The 13,466-nt window shown below is 53.3% G+C and overlaps 6 protein-coding genes across 6 annotated transcripts; all 6 read right to left on the reverse strand.

Annotated features, from left to right (window-relative positions):
* Positions 1 to 976: 976 nt before the first annotated feature.
* J4E87_010592 (uncharacterized protein) lies at positions 977 to 1,696 on the reverse strand (the record flags this gene model as incomplete). Its single annotated transcript, XM_049382164.1, has 1 exon — positions 977 to 1,696. One exon carries the CDS (start codon positions 1,694 to 1,696, stop codon positions 977 to 979), a length of 720 nt encoding a protein of 239 aa, XP_049228072.1.
* Positions 1,697 to 2,329: 633 nt separating this feature from the next.
* Positions 2,330 to 3,652, reverse strand: J4E87_010593 (uncharacterized protein; the record flags this gene model as incomplete). Its single annotated transcript, XM_049382165.1, has 1 exon — positions 2,330 to 3,652. One exon carries the CDS (start codon positions 3,650 to 3,652, stop codon positions 2,330 to 2,332), a length of 1,323 nt encoding a protein of 440 aa, XP_049228073.1.
* Positions 3,653 to 5,840: 2,188 nt separating this feature from the next.
* J4E87_010594 (uncharacterized protein) lies at positions 5,841 to 8,159 on the reverse strand (the record flags this gene model as incomplete). Its single annotated transcript, XM_049382166.1, has 5 exons — positions 5,841 to 6,685; positions 6,734 to 7,486; positions 7,533 to 7,692; positions 7,742 to 7,856; positions 8,155 to 8,159. The coding sequence occupies 5 exons, from the start codon at positions 8,157 to 8,159 to the stop codon at positions 5,841 to 5,843; spliced, it is 1,878 nt and encodes a 625-aa protein (XP_049228074.1).
* Positions 8,160 to 8,775: 616 nt separating this feature from the next.
* On the reverse strand, positions 8,776 to 9,414 carry J4E87_010595 (uncharacterized protein; the record flags this gene model as incomplete). Its single annotated transcript, XM_049382167.1, has 2 exons — positions 8,776 to 9,078; positions 9,205 to 9,414. The coding sequence occupies 2 exons, from the start codon at positions 9,412 to 9,414 to the stop codon at positions 8,776 to 8,778; spliced, it is 513 nt and encodes a 170-aa protein (XP_049228075.1).
* A 444-nt stretch (positions 9,415 to 9,858) lies between these two features.
* J4E87_010596 (uncharacterized protein) lies at positions 9,859 to 10,687 on the reverse strand (the record flags this gene model as incomplete). Its single annotated transcript, XM_049382168.1, has 2 exons — positions 9,859 to 10,107; positions 10,163 to 10,687. The coding sequence occupies 2 exons, from the start codon at positions 10,685 to 10,687 to the stop codon at positions 9,859 to 9,861; spliced, it is 774 nt and encodes a 257-aa protein (XP_049228076.1).
* Positions 10,688 to 10,974: 287 nt separating this feature from the next.
* Positions 10,975 to 12,861, reverse strand: J4E87_010597 (uncharacterized protein; the record flags this gene model as incomplete). The annotated part of the gene is made up of 1 exon (XM_049382169.1): positions 10,975 to 12,861. The coding sequence occupies one exon, from the start codon at positions 12,859 to 12,861 to the stop codon at positions 10,975 to 10,977; it is 1,887 nt and encodes a 628-aa protein (XP_049228077.1).
* Between the last annotated feature and the right edge of the window lie 605 nt (positions 12,862 to 13,466).

The following is a 13,466-nucleotide window of genomic DNA, read 5'->3' on the forward strand; positions in this document are numbered from 1 at the left end:
TGCATCATCGTCTCCCAACTCGTCCCCACACGCGTATGCCCCTGCGGATCAAAGAAAATCTCTGCATACCGCACATTCATCTCCTCGGCACGCTCATAGTACGCCATAGCGAGATCGTAGTAATCCTGCTGCGTCTTCAGCACTTCAAAACCACCGTAATACGCCTCGAAGAACGAGAGCGTCTCTTCTGTGTTATCCATTCGATTTCCTTTACGTGGTTTCAACGTATCGTGCGAGTCTCGCAATTCATCAAGTGAAGTGAATGGTTGACCAGTTCGGGGATTGATGATAGTCTGTCCATTCCGTTGTGAGAACTTCCATTTCAGATCTGCACTTATGATGCCTTCGATGTGGATGTGCAGTTCGACTTTTGGGATCGCCTTGATGTAGGCGTCATTTGTGGATGCGATTGAGCGGCGCAGGTCTGCTCGTTCGGCTACGGGGAGAGCGTTTTCGACGTCTGTCATTGTGATCGAAAGGTAGTGCTACGTGAATCTGAGTTGTGAGCGCGGTCAAGAGTAGGGCAATAATGTATTGGTTTGGTGGTGCGACTAGTAGAAACAACAGAAAGTCCAATATATGCTTCCTACTTCGTGACTCACAACATCCTTCGGCGCATCATCAACCCGATCGAGCGGACTTTAGCCTAACATACAGGCCGGAGGACGGCGCATCCCGATCCATTGCTGGCTAGAATCTGTATATTCTATGTCTGATAAAAGAGTGCTGTGTAGTAACGTTCTTGTGGTGTAACGTCCGGAGGCTGCTCCGAGAAGAGTGCCAAGCCTATTAAGATACAACCTAACGCGGATCAACGTGAACAAGACAGTAGTCATCATAACATGTGCGAGAGAATTCAAAGAGATAGGGTTCATCTAGCATTATGATTGTGTAGCGTTATGACGTCATGGTAAATATATACAGGAGATTAGTCTATAATGTAGCGAAGATCCAACAGCGCACACACTCCGACAGCCTACAAAGCCCAAGCAACGGCACCGAAGACAATCGCCATAACACCGCCAGCAACGTTGTCAACGGCAGCACCACCAGTGAACTGGGGAGCGCCAGTCGAAGTCGCGTTTGCGGGTCCAGTGGGCATAGCACCAGTTCCAGTTGGCACCATAGTCATAGTACCGTTAACCAAATGCGGGGGCACAATACCAGATGGCATATGTTCCATCGTTCCAGACGGCATAGCGACCACCGAGCTAGGAGGCATGGGCGGCACCGCACCAGAAGGCATAGGCGCCATAGAACCAGAAGGCATAGGAGCCATTGAGCTAGCATACACTGTGCTAGCAGCAGGAACAGAGTTCATCGAAGTCGACGGCTTAACGGGGAACTCGCTGGATGGCTTGAATCCTCTGCAAAGGCCGCCGCTGCAGATGTTGTAGGCGCACTGCGCGTCGCTGTCGCACTCGGCGTTGAAGTTGCCGCATTGGGCGATCAGCATGGCGTTGCTGGCCCAGCATTGGACGCCGTTTGCGCATTGGCTGGGGGTGACGAACGGATTGCATTCGGCGCCGAGGGGGAGGGAGCCGGCGGGTGCGACGATTGTTGGTGAGGGGGCGGGCATGGGGCCTTGGTTGGTTGGTGTGCTGGCGCCGCTGGTGACCATTGATGAGGAGGAAGAGGTGGTTTGCGCTGAAGCGAAGGTTGCGGCCGCGGCAATGGTGAAGATGGTGTAACGCATGATTGTTGTTGTTGTGTGATGGTGCTTCGGATTGAAGAGTGTGTTGAGATGCTGTGATAACAAAGCGAGTGTTGTGTTGTTGTAGTAATGCAGTGGTGATGTGATGATGGGATGAGATTAATCCGAACGAGGGTGGGCAGGCTATATACCCATAAGCCTCGTGTTGTTGCGTGGTATAAGCTGTCGTACCTGAAAAGCTAACAACCAGCTAACACCTTGCGCTCGTAACCAGCCTCCAGATTCGCCACGAAGTGCCGGTCACACGGGACTTTCGCGTATGACGGTGTCTATAGCGCTGGAGCCACCTCCGCAAACGACACGCGTCCGTGCTCCAAAGCTTGAAATGGATATTTTTGGTCTTCTTAGTACTCTATAGCGTCGTCGGGTTGTTGCATCTCGGCCTCTCGGAGTGGCGCCGATGTGAGCCGCGTCGCCCTGACCGAACGTTGCCTCGCCAATCGCTCGTTTTTGAAGGTCTCGACTTCACGACTCTTGTCCAGTCCACGCAATGTAAAGCGCGTCCTTTGAGCGCTCTGGCATCGCGCAACGCTTAACATCTGTAGCGCAGCGATTGTGAAAGCAGAGGGTAAGATTTCGGGCTTGTCACCTGCACGGACCGCGAAAATGCGGAGTTCAATGCGTTCGACGATCATCCCAATTCTCTGGCCCACTTTCCCAGCCATCTTCCCTGAACACCAGACACTTTGCACTGCCATCGTCATCCGTCCATGCTCTGAACATGCCTCCGCAATTAAAATCTTGTACGACTGTAGCCTTGCTGCCAACAACTTCTATCCCAATGATACCGCCGGTGCCTTCATGTGTTGCGCCCCAACGATCCCCAGCAGATCGTTGAAGCTCACCATCAGGCCCGGCCATCCACGTTGTTGCGCTGGAAAGCGATGAGCCCGAGAACCTTGATCTGGCAGCTGTAGTGCGCGCCGCGCACGTGCGAAGGAACGAGTCGCCGTTGCCAGTCCCTGAGAGACCCACGGCGTGGCGCGTCGACACGGGCTTCTCGTATGGCTGTGCTGGCGATGATGTAGTTGCTCGTGTCGAGGGTGATCCAAGCGAAGGTAGACAGTCGCCCACTATCCCAAGTATATCGCCTCGTGACAGTTTGTCGATCGGCGAGGCGACGCAGGGAGTAGGCTGATACAGCATCTGCGGTCCAGCGGCCTTCTCATCGTGCCACACTTCAGCCCAGAACCCTGCACCGATGGTCGGCGTATCTCCAATGCGCCCAGGAACTTTGTTCGTTAACCCACCTGTCGATGTTGCCGTGCAGACGGTACCGAAGCTGTCAACAACGACCGCGCCACACGTTCCAAGCGGAATATAGTTATCCTTCTCCCAGTCGCTCATGGCATCGACGCTGACGCCCATCTGCGCCTTCTTCACGTCTTCCGCAAGGCCGCGTTGGTGTTCATCCCATCTCTTCTGGGTGAAGAAGTAGCTTGGGTCTACGATGTCAAGTCCCCAGGTCTTTGCGAGTCCCTCCACGAACTCTCCGCTATATTGGCAATGGTCCGCTGCACCACCGCCGTCTGCTTCTTCGCCTTTGATAAGCAATTCTCTTGCCAGCTTGATGGGGTTCTTGACGTGGCTGAGCAGCATGCATCCGACGCCTCGTTTCTTATAGCCGTTTGAAACCATGATGCTGCATTCGAGTTCGTTCTTGCCTTCGCGCGTGAAGACTGCGCCTTTGCCGGAGTTGTACAGCGGGTCATCTTCCAGAAGTGTAACAGCATAGGTTGCAACATCCAGCGCCGTTGATCCCGGCTTGCGAAGAAGCTCCTCTGCTTTCTCGAGGATGTTGAGGAGCGATGTGCGATACTCGTCGTAGCGTTCACGCGGAATCGAAGTGCGCGTTAGATTGCCCGCACCACCATGAATGATGATGCGGGGCTTCACATGAGCGCTCGCGCTCGCGGACGCAGCCCACTTCTCGGTCATAGTATTTAACTGGCTGTTGTTGAAGTTTCCTGGATTGTGCACTGCAGGTGTGATGTTAGCGAAAAGGCCTGCGCGTGAGAACGGGTGGGTGCCTGAGGCGTCATGTTTGACCGGTGAGATAGCGCTAACCGATGCTGGTTAGCGTGCGTTCGCTGTGCCACCTTCCAAGTCTTCTCGCGACGTGATCTCCGTCCCTTGCCTTGTCCCTCATCACGGGCGCACCAGTATATACCTCACTAATCTCAGCTTCGTCCTTGAACAACACCCTGTCGCATGCGACCGGCGTCGATACCCGGTTATGGCATTCATCGTTCGCTAACCAATGTACATCGGCTGAGACGTTGTTCAGCCTGGTGGCCGACATTGCATTCAACAACGACACACCGCAAACATGCGGCTGCTTAACACGTCCACATTAGAGGTGCAAGAATTTCTGGAAAGCCAGGTGCCGGAGTACGTGATCCTCTCCCACACCTGGAGGGAGGAGGAAGTTACTCTTCAGGACCTCTTGTCTGGCAAAGCACCGGCGAAGAAAGGCTATGCAAAGCTTACGGGCTGTTGCAGGAGAGCGAAAGACGATGGGTTCGCATACTGTTGGATTGACACTTGTTGTATCGACAAGACTTCAAGCGCTGAGTTATCTGAGGCTATCAACTCTATGTACCAATGGTACAAGAACGCGTGCATCTGTTACGCTTACCTTGAGGACGTTTACGATAACCCCGAACCAAAAGGATGGAAAGCTTTCCGCGATTCGAAATGGTTCACACGAGGATGGACGTTACAAGAGCTTATTGCGCCTCCAATCGTGGAGTTTTACGACGTTCTCTGGTCAGAGATCGGAACGCGCAGTAGCCTCCAACACGACCTAACCAGAATCACTGGTATTAGTCGGAATGTACTTACTGGAGGAAATCCCCTCAATTACGCCGTGGCCGTAAGATTGTCATGGGCGGCACGTCGCGAGACTAGTCGCTTGGAGGACAAGGCGTACTGTTTGTTTGGCATACTCGGTGTGAATATGCCCCTTCTCTACGGAGAAGGCAAACGTGCATTTCGACGCCTTCAAGAAGAGATCCTTCGCGTGGACGAAGACTACACTCTGTTTGCTTGGGACGCATTACTGCCGGAGGGTTCCGTCTCGGGGGGTTACGTTATGACCGAAAGCCTTCTAGCCAATTCGCCTTCGGATTTCAAGACCTTCATGCCGGTAATCGATTCGGTCTCTAGGGAGCTATCAGGCGAATCCGAGTTAATTCCTCGTCGCGAGAACTTGTCAAAGACCTGTTTCTCTGTACTTCCGCCCCCTGAAGATCACTCACCTCCGCAAATGACAAGCCGTGGTTGCCGACTCAGTCTACCTCTATTTCGTCACGAAGAAAGATCTTGGTATGCCTGCCTCGCATGCCTAGACCGTCCATCATTTGATACGCTTCTCTTGTGCATCATGTTACGTCAAGATAAGGGTAACGAGTCTCGTTTTGAAAGAGACTGGGACACCTCGGGAGAGCAGGGTACTCTAATATGCCTTCGTCTGGATACTTTGAAAAACTTTCGCTACGCTTCTATCTATGTAACCACGTCGATGGACGACCGTTGGCATACGTCTGCGTCCAGTATTCAAGATCAAGGTCGTTCGCTGATGCAAATCGTCCTAGACCCTGAACTGCACTCCGAGATTTCGCATGTATCTTCCGACCGCCACAATGCGGGAATCTTAGAGGAAACGCTCAGCACGGAGGTGATCTTTCTTCCTCTAGAAATGTGGGATTATTATAGTGGCGAGCAGAAGGACACTTTCCGTTTCCGATTTGTTTTTACCGGCGGTCTAGAACTAATAGTAGTCGTCTCCGTCTACGTAAACCGCAACCCTTGGTTTACCGCTGAGATTGGGCCTAGCATCAAAAGTCCGAATGTGCCGCCCTGGCCACTATTCCCTCCACCACCACTGCCGAACGCGCAGCCAAAACCAGATCGCTTCCCCGATCGTAAAACTCTTTGTATTCGGAATCAAACGGAGGGCGAGGGTCCTGAATGGGCCATCCGCGTATCCATACGGCGCGCAGGTTTAGCACATTCTTTCCCGAATACGAAGAAGTACGTGCTTACACTCACCAAAGTGTAACTTTGCGCATAAATTAGCTCTACAATCACTCGAAATAATCATAAAGAATTCAGCTCAGCAACGTTATGTCAGCGTATTCCCACCCGCACCCCCAATCCCCCCATCAACCCCCGTCCTCTCAACCTCAACCCCCTCCTTCCTCTCCCTAACCTCCTCCACCACCCCCGCGGGCCCTTCATACCCAATAGCCTTCAACCACTCCGGATCAATATTCTCCACCGCCAAATACGGACTAACATCCGCCTCAGGAAACAACTTATTCCTCATCGCATACCCCATACCCAGACTTGCCCAAGGATTCTCATGCATATACTCAATCTCAAAGTCTTCATACCTTGGCGTCTCAATAACCTCGGCGTACTGGTTCGAAGAGCCTGGCCAAACGGCGTTGACCCGCCCGGTCTCGTTGTTCTTGTACCAGGATCTGCAGCTGCCTTTCCAGACGGTGTGTTTGATCCATTCCTGGGCGTGGGCGTTGAAGGCGTCGGTGATGGATTGGCGGGGCACCCAGGATTTGATGTGGTCGCGTTGCATCTTTTTGATGATTTGGATGGTGTATTCTGCGACTGCCAACAAGGGGCCGGTGACGGACCCGTTTTCGACCGGCCAGGTTGGGCCGACGAACATGAGCCAGTTGGGCATGTCGGGGCAGGCGAGGCCGAGGTAGCCTTTGGGTTCGGACTTCCATTTTTCGTAGAGGTCGACGCCGTTGCGCCCGATTATGGGGAAGCGTGGGCGGTAGGTTACGTCGAAGCCGGTGGCGCAGACGATGGTGTCGACGGGGCGCTCGATGCCGTCGGCGCCGATGACGCCGGTTGAGGTGATTTCGTTTACGGCGGTGAAGTGCACGTCGACGTTTGGCTCTTGGATGGCTTTCATGTAAGGGTCGCCTGGGGTTATGCGACGGCCTGCAGAAGATCAGTGAGCGTTCCTGTGAAGGGTGGCATGGAACTTACAGCCAACCTCGAACTTCGGGGTGAATCCCTCCAAAAGTCGTTCGTCCTTCAGGAACTCTTTCATCCTCTCCCTGAACAGCTCTTGCGCACCCTTCTGCGCTTCACTTCCAGCGTAGAACGCGCCCCACAACCCGTTGACCTGGTTCTCGATATCTTTGGCATGCGCAACGAGCTTACGCGGGTCTTTCCGGAACTCATCGCGCTCCTCTTGCGAGTACTCCTTGTTCTGGCCATAGTTGTTCGCGATTTGGACGAACCACACTCCGGTTCGGACGAAGATATCCATGTGCTTTACATGTGGTTGCATGGTCGGTACCGTTTGGATAGATGAAGCACCAGAGCCAATGACCGCCACGCGATCGTCCTTCCACTGCTCACTTTGATAGTCCTTCGGCCATGTTGCGGTGTGGACGATGCGACCCTTGAAGCTGTTGATGCCTTTGATACCAGGCCACTTGTAGTTGTTCAAGATGCCGGAAGCGTAGAGAAGAAGATCGCATTCCTCTTCAAACTCTCGTTCTTCGCCGGAAGATGACGTCTGGCGAAGCGTGACTTTCCACTTGCCGATGTCGTCTTGCCACTCGGCTCGCACGGCTTCGGTGTTGAATGTCATGTACTTGCGCAGGTCGAATACATCGCAGACCTTTTCGAGGTACTTTTGGATGTCTGGTGCGTAGGAGAAGAAGCGCGGCCAGTCTGGGTTGAGAGCGAAGTTGAGGGTGTAGGCATGCGACGGGATGTCGCAGGCGCAACCTGCAGGGGTCAGCTCACTCACGCGATGATTCACAAGTGCCTGTACCTGGATACCTGTTTTCGAGCCATGTTCCTCCTAGAGTAGCATTCTTCTCATAGATGACATGCTCGACGTTCTGCGTGTGTTTCTGTATATGGTACGCCATTTGGATGCCAGACAAGCCGGCTCCAATAGTCAGCACCTTGAGCTTTCGCGATGAAGGGTCCTGGAATATGATCAGTTCCTTGTTAGGAGCTAGGGGTATCGGGACATACATTATAGACGATGTCGGGGACGCTGTAGCCGCCAGAGCCAGGCGTTGAGTAATCCCATTGCTTGCCGCTGCCTATCGTGTTCAGATCTGGCGCCATCTTTGGAGCTATGATACGACTAAAGACTGGGAAAGTGGGTGTGAATCTACTAGACCCTGATGGAAGAGCAAAACGCAACGGAAGGCATCACAACTTTATAGATCGACAACGGGTACATGTCATCTCACACCACAGCGGGCATCGGGCGTCGGGCGTATTAGTCGCCAATGCTGACAGCTGTGCGTGACCCAAAGCTGCTCCGTGGAGGACGATTTAGTAGGACAGCATACACCGGGGCGAAGGTTCACAGCCGCAACGTTGACCTGTGATTGATGGTCCAGTGAATACTGTGCGGGGTTGTTGTGCATGCGGGGTACTACATTTCCGAGGTCGTCAACTAATGGACGGATCAAATGACACTCCAGATAAGGAGTCCATAAGGTAATGTTTCTGTTCTTCTCTGCTTGATCAGCGCGTACATTTGTTGTACAATTGTACGTGATGACTGAGGTGTCGGCCGAGCTAGGCCTTGACCTGTAAGTAAGCAAAAGTTGCGATGCGTACAACTGAGATGCAAGTGCGGGCTGGTACCACGGTGAGCATTATGTTCATTTCGTACGAGGGAAACCAAGTAGGTGCGCTGCCGTTTACATCAGCATAAAGACCGGAAATGTTGGAATCCCAAGACGACGCTACAAACTGGGTGTGAGGTTGCGAGTGCCTGGCTGCCTAGGATGTACAGCGACAACGCCAAACCCGGATGCAGGTTAGCGTTAGGTTCTTCGCCCCGCCTCTGCACCCCACCCGTCTCGAGTTGTGTCCACGGGTATCCCTCTCTGTCCCGCTAGTCTTTCCAGGGTTTCTAGTAGAGTAATGCGGACACTGCCTAGGTGTAGAGAGGAAGAAGTCCACCATCACCCAAAAACGTAACAAGCAGTTTCTGCATAAACTCTCTTCTTCTGTTCGTAAGAATCACTCCTGTTAATATCATAACCACTCTATATCGACAAAATCTTGTGTTTACCCATCTCCTCATCAAGCAATCCCTTAATCTTGTCGTGATACTTGTCGATGCCACTCGGTCTCGACATCGCTAACCAGAGATCCTCGGGGACATTAACACCTTTGTCAAGCTCACACGTCAGATTCCGTGTAAACAGGGTTAGGCCGACCCCGGCTTTCGTGAAGGTATACGTGATCCAACAGTACCCCGGAACACCGCCGCTTCCATCAACTCCGGCTGCGATGTTGTTGATTTGACGGAAGGCGAACTTGTGACCGCGGTCGGCGATGTCAAGGACCTGAGATGTCGATGTACGAAGTCAGCTTATGTCTCACAAGCAGTTCTGATGGATTGTTGATTGTCTAAATACACGATCTGTAGAGCTCTGGAAGAATTTCGGCAGTTCGTATATCGGAAGACTTACCCATTTTGGGTGGTAGGTATTGTTTGGCAAAGCGACTTCTTCGATCCAGACGTCGCCGACTTTGAGGGGGAGGATCAACTTCTGCCCTTCTGGCAAGCCAGCGCTGCCACCGTATGTGCGGCCCCAGTTTTCAGGATTAGAGACGAAGTCGTAGATGATTTCGGGTGGGTAGTTGAAGATGGTTTCGGAGGTTACGCTCATAACGCCCATGTTGTAGAGAGTCTCGGGAGTGTTGTGATGGAAGGCAATGTGTCTGTTTTGGTATTGAAGTAATTAGCTGTAGTTAGCAGTTGAGTGTAGAAGAAGTGGAAGAGCAACAAATTGAAACAAGCTTGCGAAGTTAGGGATCTCAGGTATGGTGCTGTGAAGCACTTCTCCGGACCATTATGATTGGAACGAATGGGTACCGGCTGTTCGACGCACGCCGATCCGCTGACGTATGTCACGATGACTGATCCCCGCATCGAGCTCGAGCTACGGATAGACTTGCTTTTGCGCTTGCGCTGCTGTCTGGGATTGCGACCGAACGGGCGGGGCGAGCTCCGCACGCCGATCGTTTTGCGCGCTGGTCATCCATCATAAACAGCGTTTCCAATCCTGACCAAATTAGGGTACTTCGTAACCAGAATAGTTTGCATTGCGATGGTATCATGTCTATGCCTCCTTGATCAACTTGCGCGTCGCACTCTCCATCCAGAGCTTAGTGTACAGCCTATGCAGCCATTGAATATGCCCAGGTTGCGGTCCAGCGTCCTTGCCCTCTGGCGTCGTATCCACAAAGACCGACTTGAGGTGGAAAGTAGCCATCTGCGCCGCATCGTCTTTCGAGACCTCCATAGAGAAGAGTCCATCCGAGGGTCGGGGCTCGGAAACGTGTGGCGAGTCGCCGCATCGCACAATAACCTATGAAAAAACTTGGGTCAGCTAGCATTCTTTCCAATAGAAGGTGCAATCTCACCTTATCATCCTTATGCTCCACAACCTCAAAGTGATCCACAATCTTCGTCCCAACCGCATACTCGCTCTTCGCCAACTCCTTCACATCCCACAGATGCGTATCCCTGCCCTCCACATTCCGATACCACTTCTCCAACAACCTCCTCTGCACCCTAAACGCCACGCCGCTCCAAATGCCCCTGCAAAGGTCCGTCGTGAGTGCCGGTTGATCAACGGATATCCTGCCCCCATCGCCCTTGACCCAGTACTTCTCCGGCAGCTTCCCATACGGAATCTGCTTTATCGCATGGTCTATGCAGCCAGGCGGGTTGCCGTTGGGGTTGTGCGCGCGGAAGACGGAGGTGGTGAGGTCGGGGGAGGAGGCGTCGTAAGGCACGAATTTTGTGTTGCGCGTGTAGAAGGAGGAGACGCTGTAGGCGAGGAGGACGTTGGCGGAGAGGCCGCCGGTTATGCCGACGAGGACGCCGAGGAAGCGTTTGGGGCCTGAGATGCGTTTTATTGTTGGGGGTTTCGAGATTGTGTTCATCGTGACGGTAGATATTGCGCGATGATGCAGTGAGGGAATTGAGGTCGGCGCCCTGGGTGGAGGGGAAGGAGGAACGGCGTTCGCAGCGCAATTGTCGCGTGGGGTGGTCGGAATGTTTTGGTGTTGAGGAGCTTGGACCCTCGGTGGGTTTTGGATGCCGAGGGTGCGTCGGCGAATGCTCAAGCTCAGACACCGACAACTTCATCTGACCAGCTCATCACTGCAGTCGCCTCGAATTCATCTTCACAATTACATTACTGATACTAATAACAGGGTTATATGTCTACTCAGTGCAGGTGCGCAAGTGCGATACCAGAGTACGCGCTGTCCGTCTCATAGATCTTCTTCTTCCTCCCTCCGTCCATGTCGAACCTGTACACGGTGCCACCTAGGTCAGTCAAGTAAACATGACGGTTCACAGCATCTATCTTCAATCCAATTGGCTCGTGGAAATGTCTCGCTAGCGTTACAACGCCTTTCTCCTCCTTTGTCTCGGCACCTACATACGCCTTATTCAGCGTGTTGCCGAGTGGATACTCGCCGCGGTCGGTCCAGTACAGCGTTTGACTATCAGCCTCGAACTCCAGATCAATAGGCTCGGGCAGGTGGTCGAAGAGCAGTTCGATGTCAGAGCGGGAGGATGCAGTCTCGCCGGCGGGCATCTGTATATTCGCGCGGAAGATGCGGCCCTTGCCGCCCTTGGACGGGCCCTTCTGCGACCAGTAGAACTTCCCGCCCTGAGGGTCGACTGCGATACCAACACACCAGTTTGTCTGGTCTTCTCCATCCGCTGAGTTGGAGTCGCCCGTTTGCACGATGATCTCGTGGTTGCTGCCGTCAAAGTCGCATCGGTGGACGCGCAAGCCTTCCCGATCGCAAATGTACAACTTCTTGTTCTCGTGGTCGATCTTGAGCTGCTTGGGTGTGTGGATCTGGCCTTCCGGAATGATGGCTTGAACGTCGGTACCGTCGAGGTTCGCGGACATGACACTGCCGTTGTTCTTCGCGGGAGACGCGCCCATGTTCGTCCAGAAGATGCGACCAGCTGAGATGGACACGTCGATACCGTCTGGCATGGCTTGGCCGCCGACGATCTCGCGCACGTTACTTCCATCCGCCGAAGCCGTCATGATCTTGCCAGACGTGGCCATCTTCTGCAAGTCGGTAACATTGCCCCCAATGCCAATGTCGAGGAAGTACAGTCTGGGCGCCGCGAGGTTGTCGTGATGGCCGCTCTCGTCTTTGGAGCTCCGCGTCGTCTCCCCAGCGGGATACAGACCGCCTTTGCCAGACTTCGCGCCGAGCTTTCCCTTCTCAACAAAGTTCCTCTGAACCCAGTCTCGCGCTGTGGGGTCGCCGCCGCGCTCTTCAACATAGTTGTTCTCGATGAACGCAACGGTGTCCAATCCTACCGCATCCATCATTCCACAAGGTCCGACTGGATTGTCCTTGAACATCGTCAAGAAAAGCCTGTCGATCTCCTCCGGCTCCGAAACACCCTCCGCCATGATGAGCAGACTCTCCCTCTTAATAGCAGCCCATAACCGGTTGAAGATGAAACCGGTCGACTCCTTACGCGCGATAGCCGGAGTCATACCCGCGTCATGAAGTTTGCTTTGCAGAAACGGCAGAATGTCTGCATGCGTCTCACCGCACGTCATAAGCTCGACAACGTTGTTACCCGGAGGCATGTAGTAATGCATATTGCAAACGCGATGCCGACTACCCGCGTCCACCTTATCGAGCATGAACCGCGACTTGTACGACGAAGAGTTGGAAGCTAGGATACAATCCTTCGGTGCTTGTTGTTGAAGCTGGCCCATGATGTCGATCTTCAACGGAAGCTTCTCTGGCAATGCTTCAACCACCAACCACGCGTTCTTGACTGCCTCTGCAATGTCTTTGACAGTCTTGAATTGCGTTGGTTTCCGTGCGTTACCGGTAAGTTTCGAGAATTCGTCCATGTGGTGTTCGATGTAGTGTGTCGCGGCGTTCCTCTGCTCGTCACTGAGATCGCACAACACGACCTCATAGCCAGCAGCGACCCATGAAGCAGCGATTCGTCGACCCAAGACTCCTCCGCCCAGAACGGCGACTGGTCTCGATGATGTGTCTGGTGCCGTCCATTGCGGTTGTGTGCTGCTGGATGCAGCTCGTGTTTGCGTATTCGCCATGATTGAGTATGATAACGGCGTTGAGCGAGTGCGGAAAGATGTATTGACAGTTCTCAATTCCGGTTCCAGTGTAATTATACGCGTGCTCAAGCATCGCGTCGTCGCATAGCTCGCAGACGGCTCGGCCGAGACCCGCCGAACGCCTCTTGATAGTCGTCTTGCGCAAAGAGACATTTCCGTTGTTTGTTCGTCTGAGTCAAGACAACAGTCGTCGTCGTCTCTTGGTTATTGCTGATTCCGTAGCTTTCTCACACGCATCTAGATGCATGATGTATATTGACGGTACACGCTAACGCGCACTAGACTCATGTAGAAGTTGCGTCACTCGCCCAACGACCTGGTACACATCCGTGCAGTGCCGATCGGGTATCGACGTCATTCGTACGGTGCTTTTGTATCGTGCGAGACGCAGCATTTGCGCCAATGCATGCGAGACGCGCGGTGCTTCGTCGGCCGAACTGCATCTTGAATGGCGTTTAGGCGTTCTTCACATGGGCGCTTTTCAAGATACCTCGGATACATGAGTAGAGTATGGAAGTGAATGCATTGGTTGAGAGATGTAAAGTTTATCTTGGTAGTGACTACAACGGCATAAGTTTACGAAA

This window comes from Alternaria ethzedia (genome assembly GCF_023757985.1).
Source record: "Alternaria ethzedia strain BMP 0044 chromosome Unknown scaffold_52, whole genome shotgun sequence".
In the NCBI taxonomy this organism is placed as follows: Eukaryota; Fungi; Ascomycota; class Dothideomycetes; order Pleosporales; family Pleosporaceae; genus Alternaria; species Alternaria ethzedia.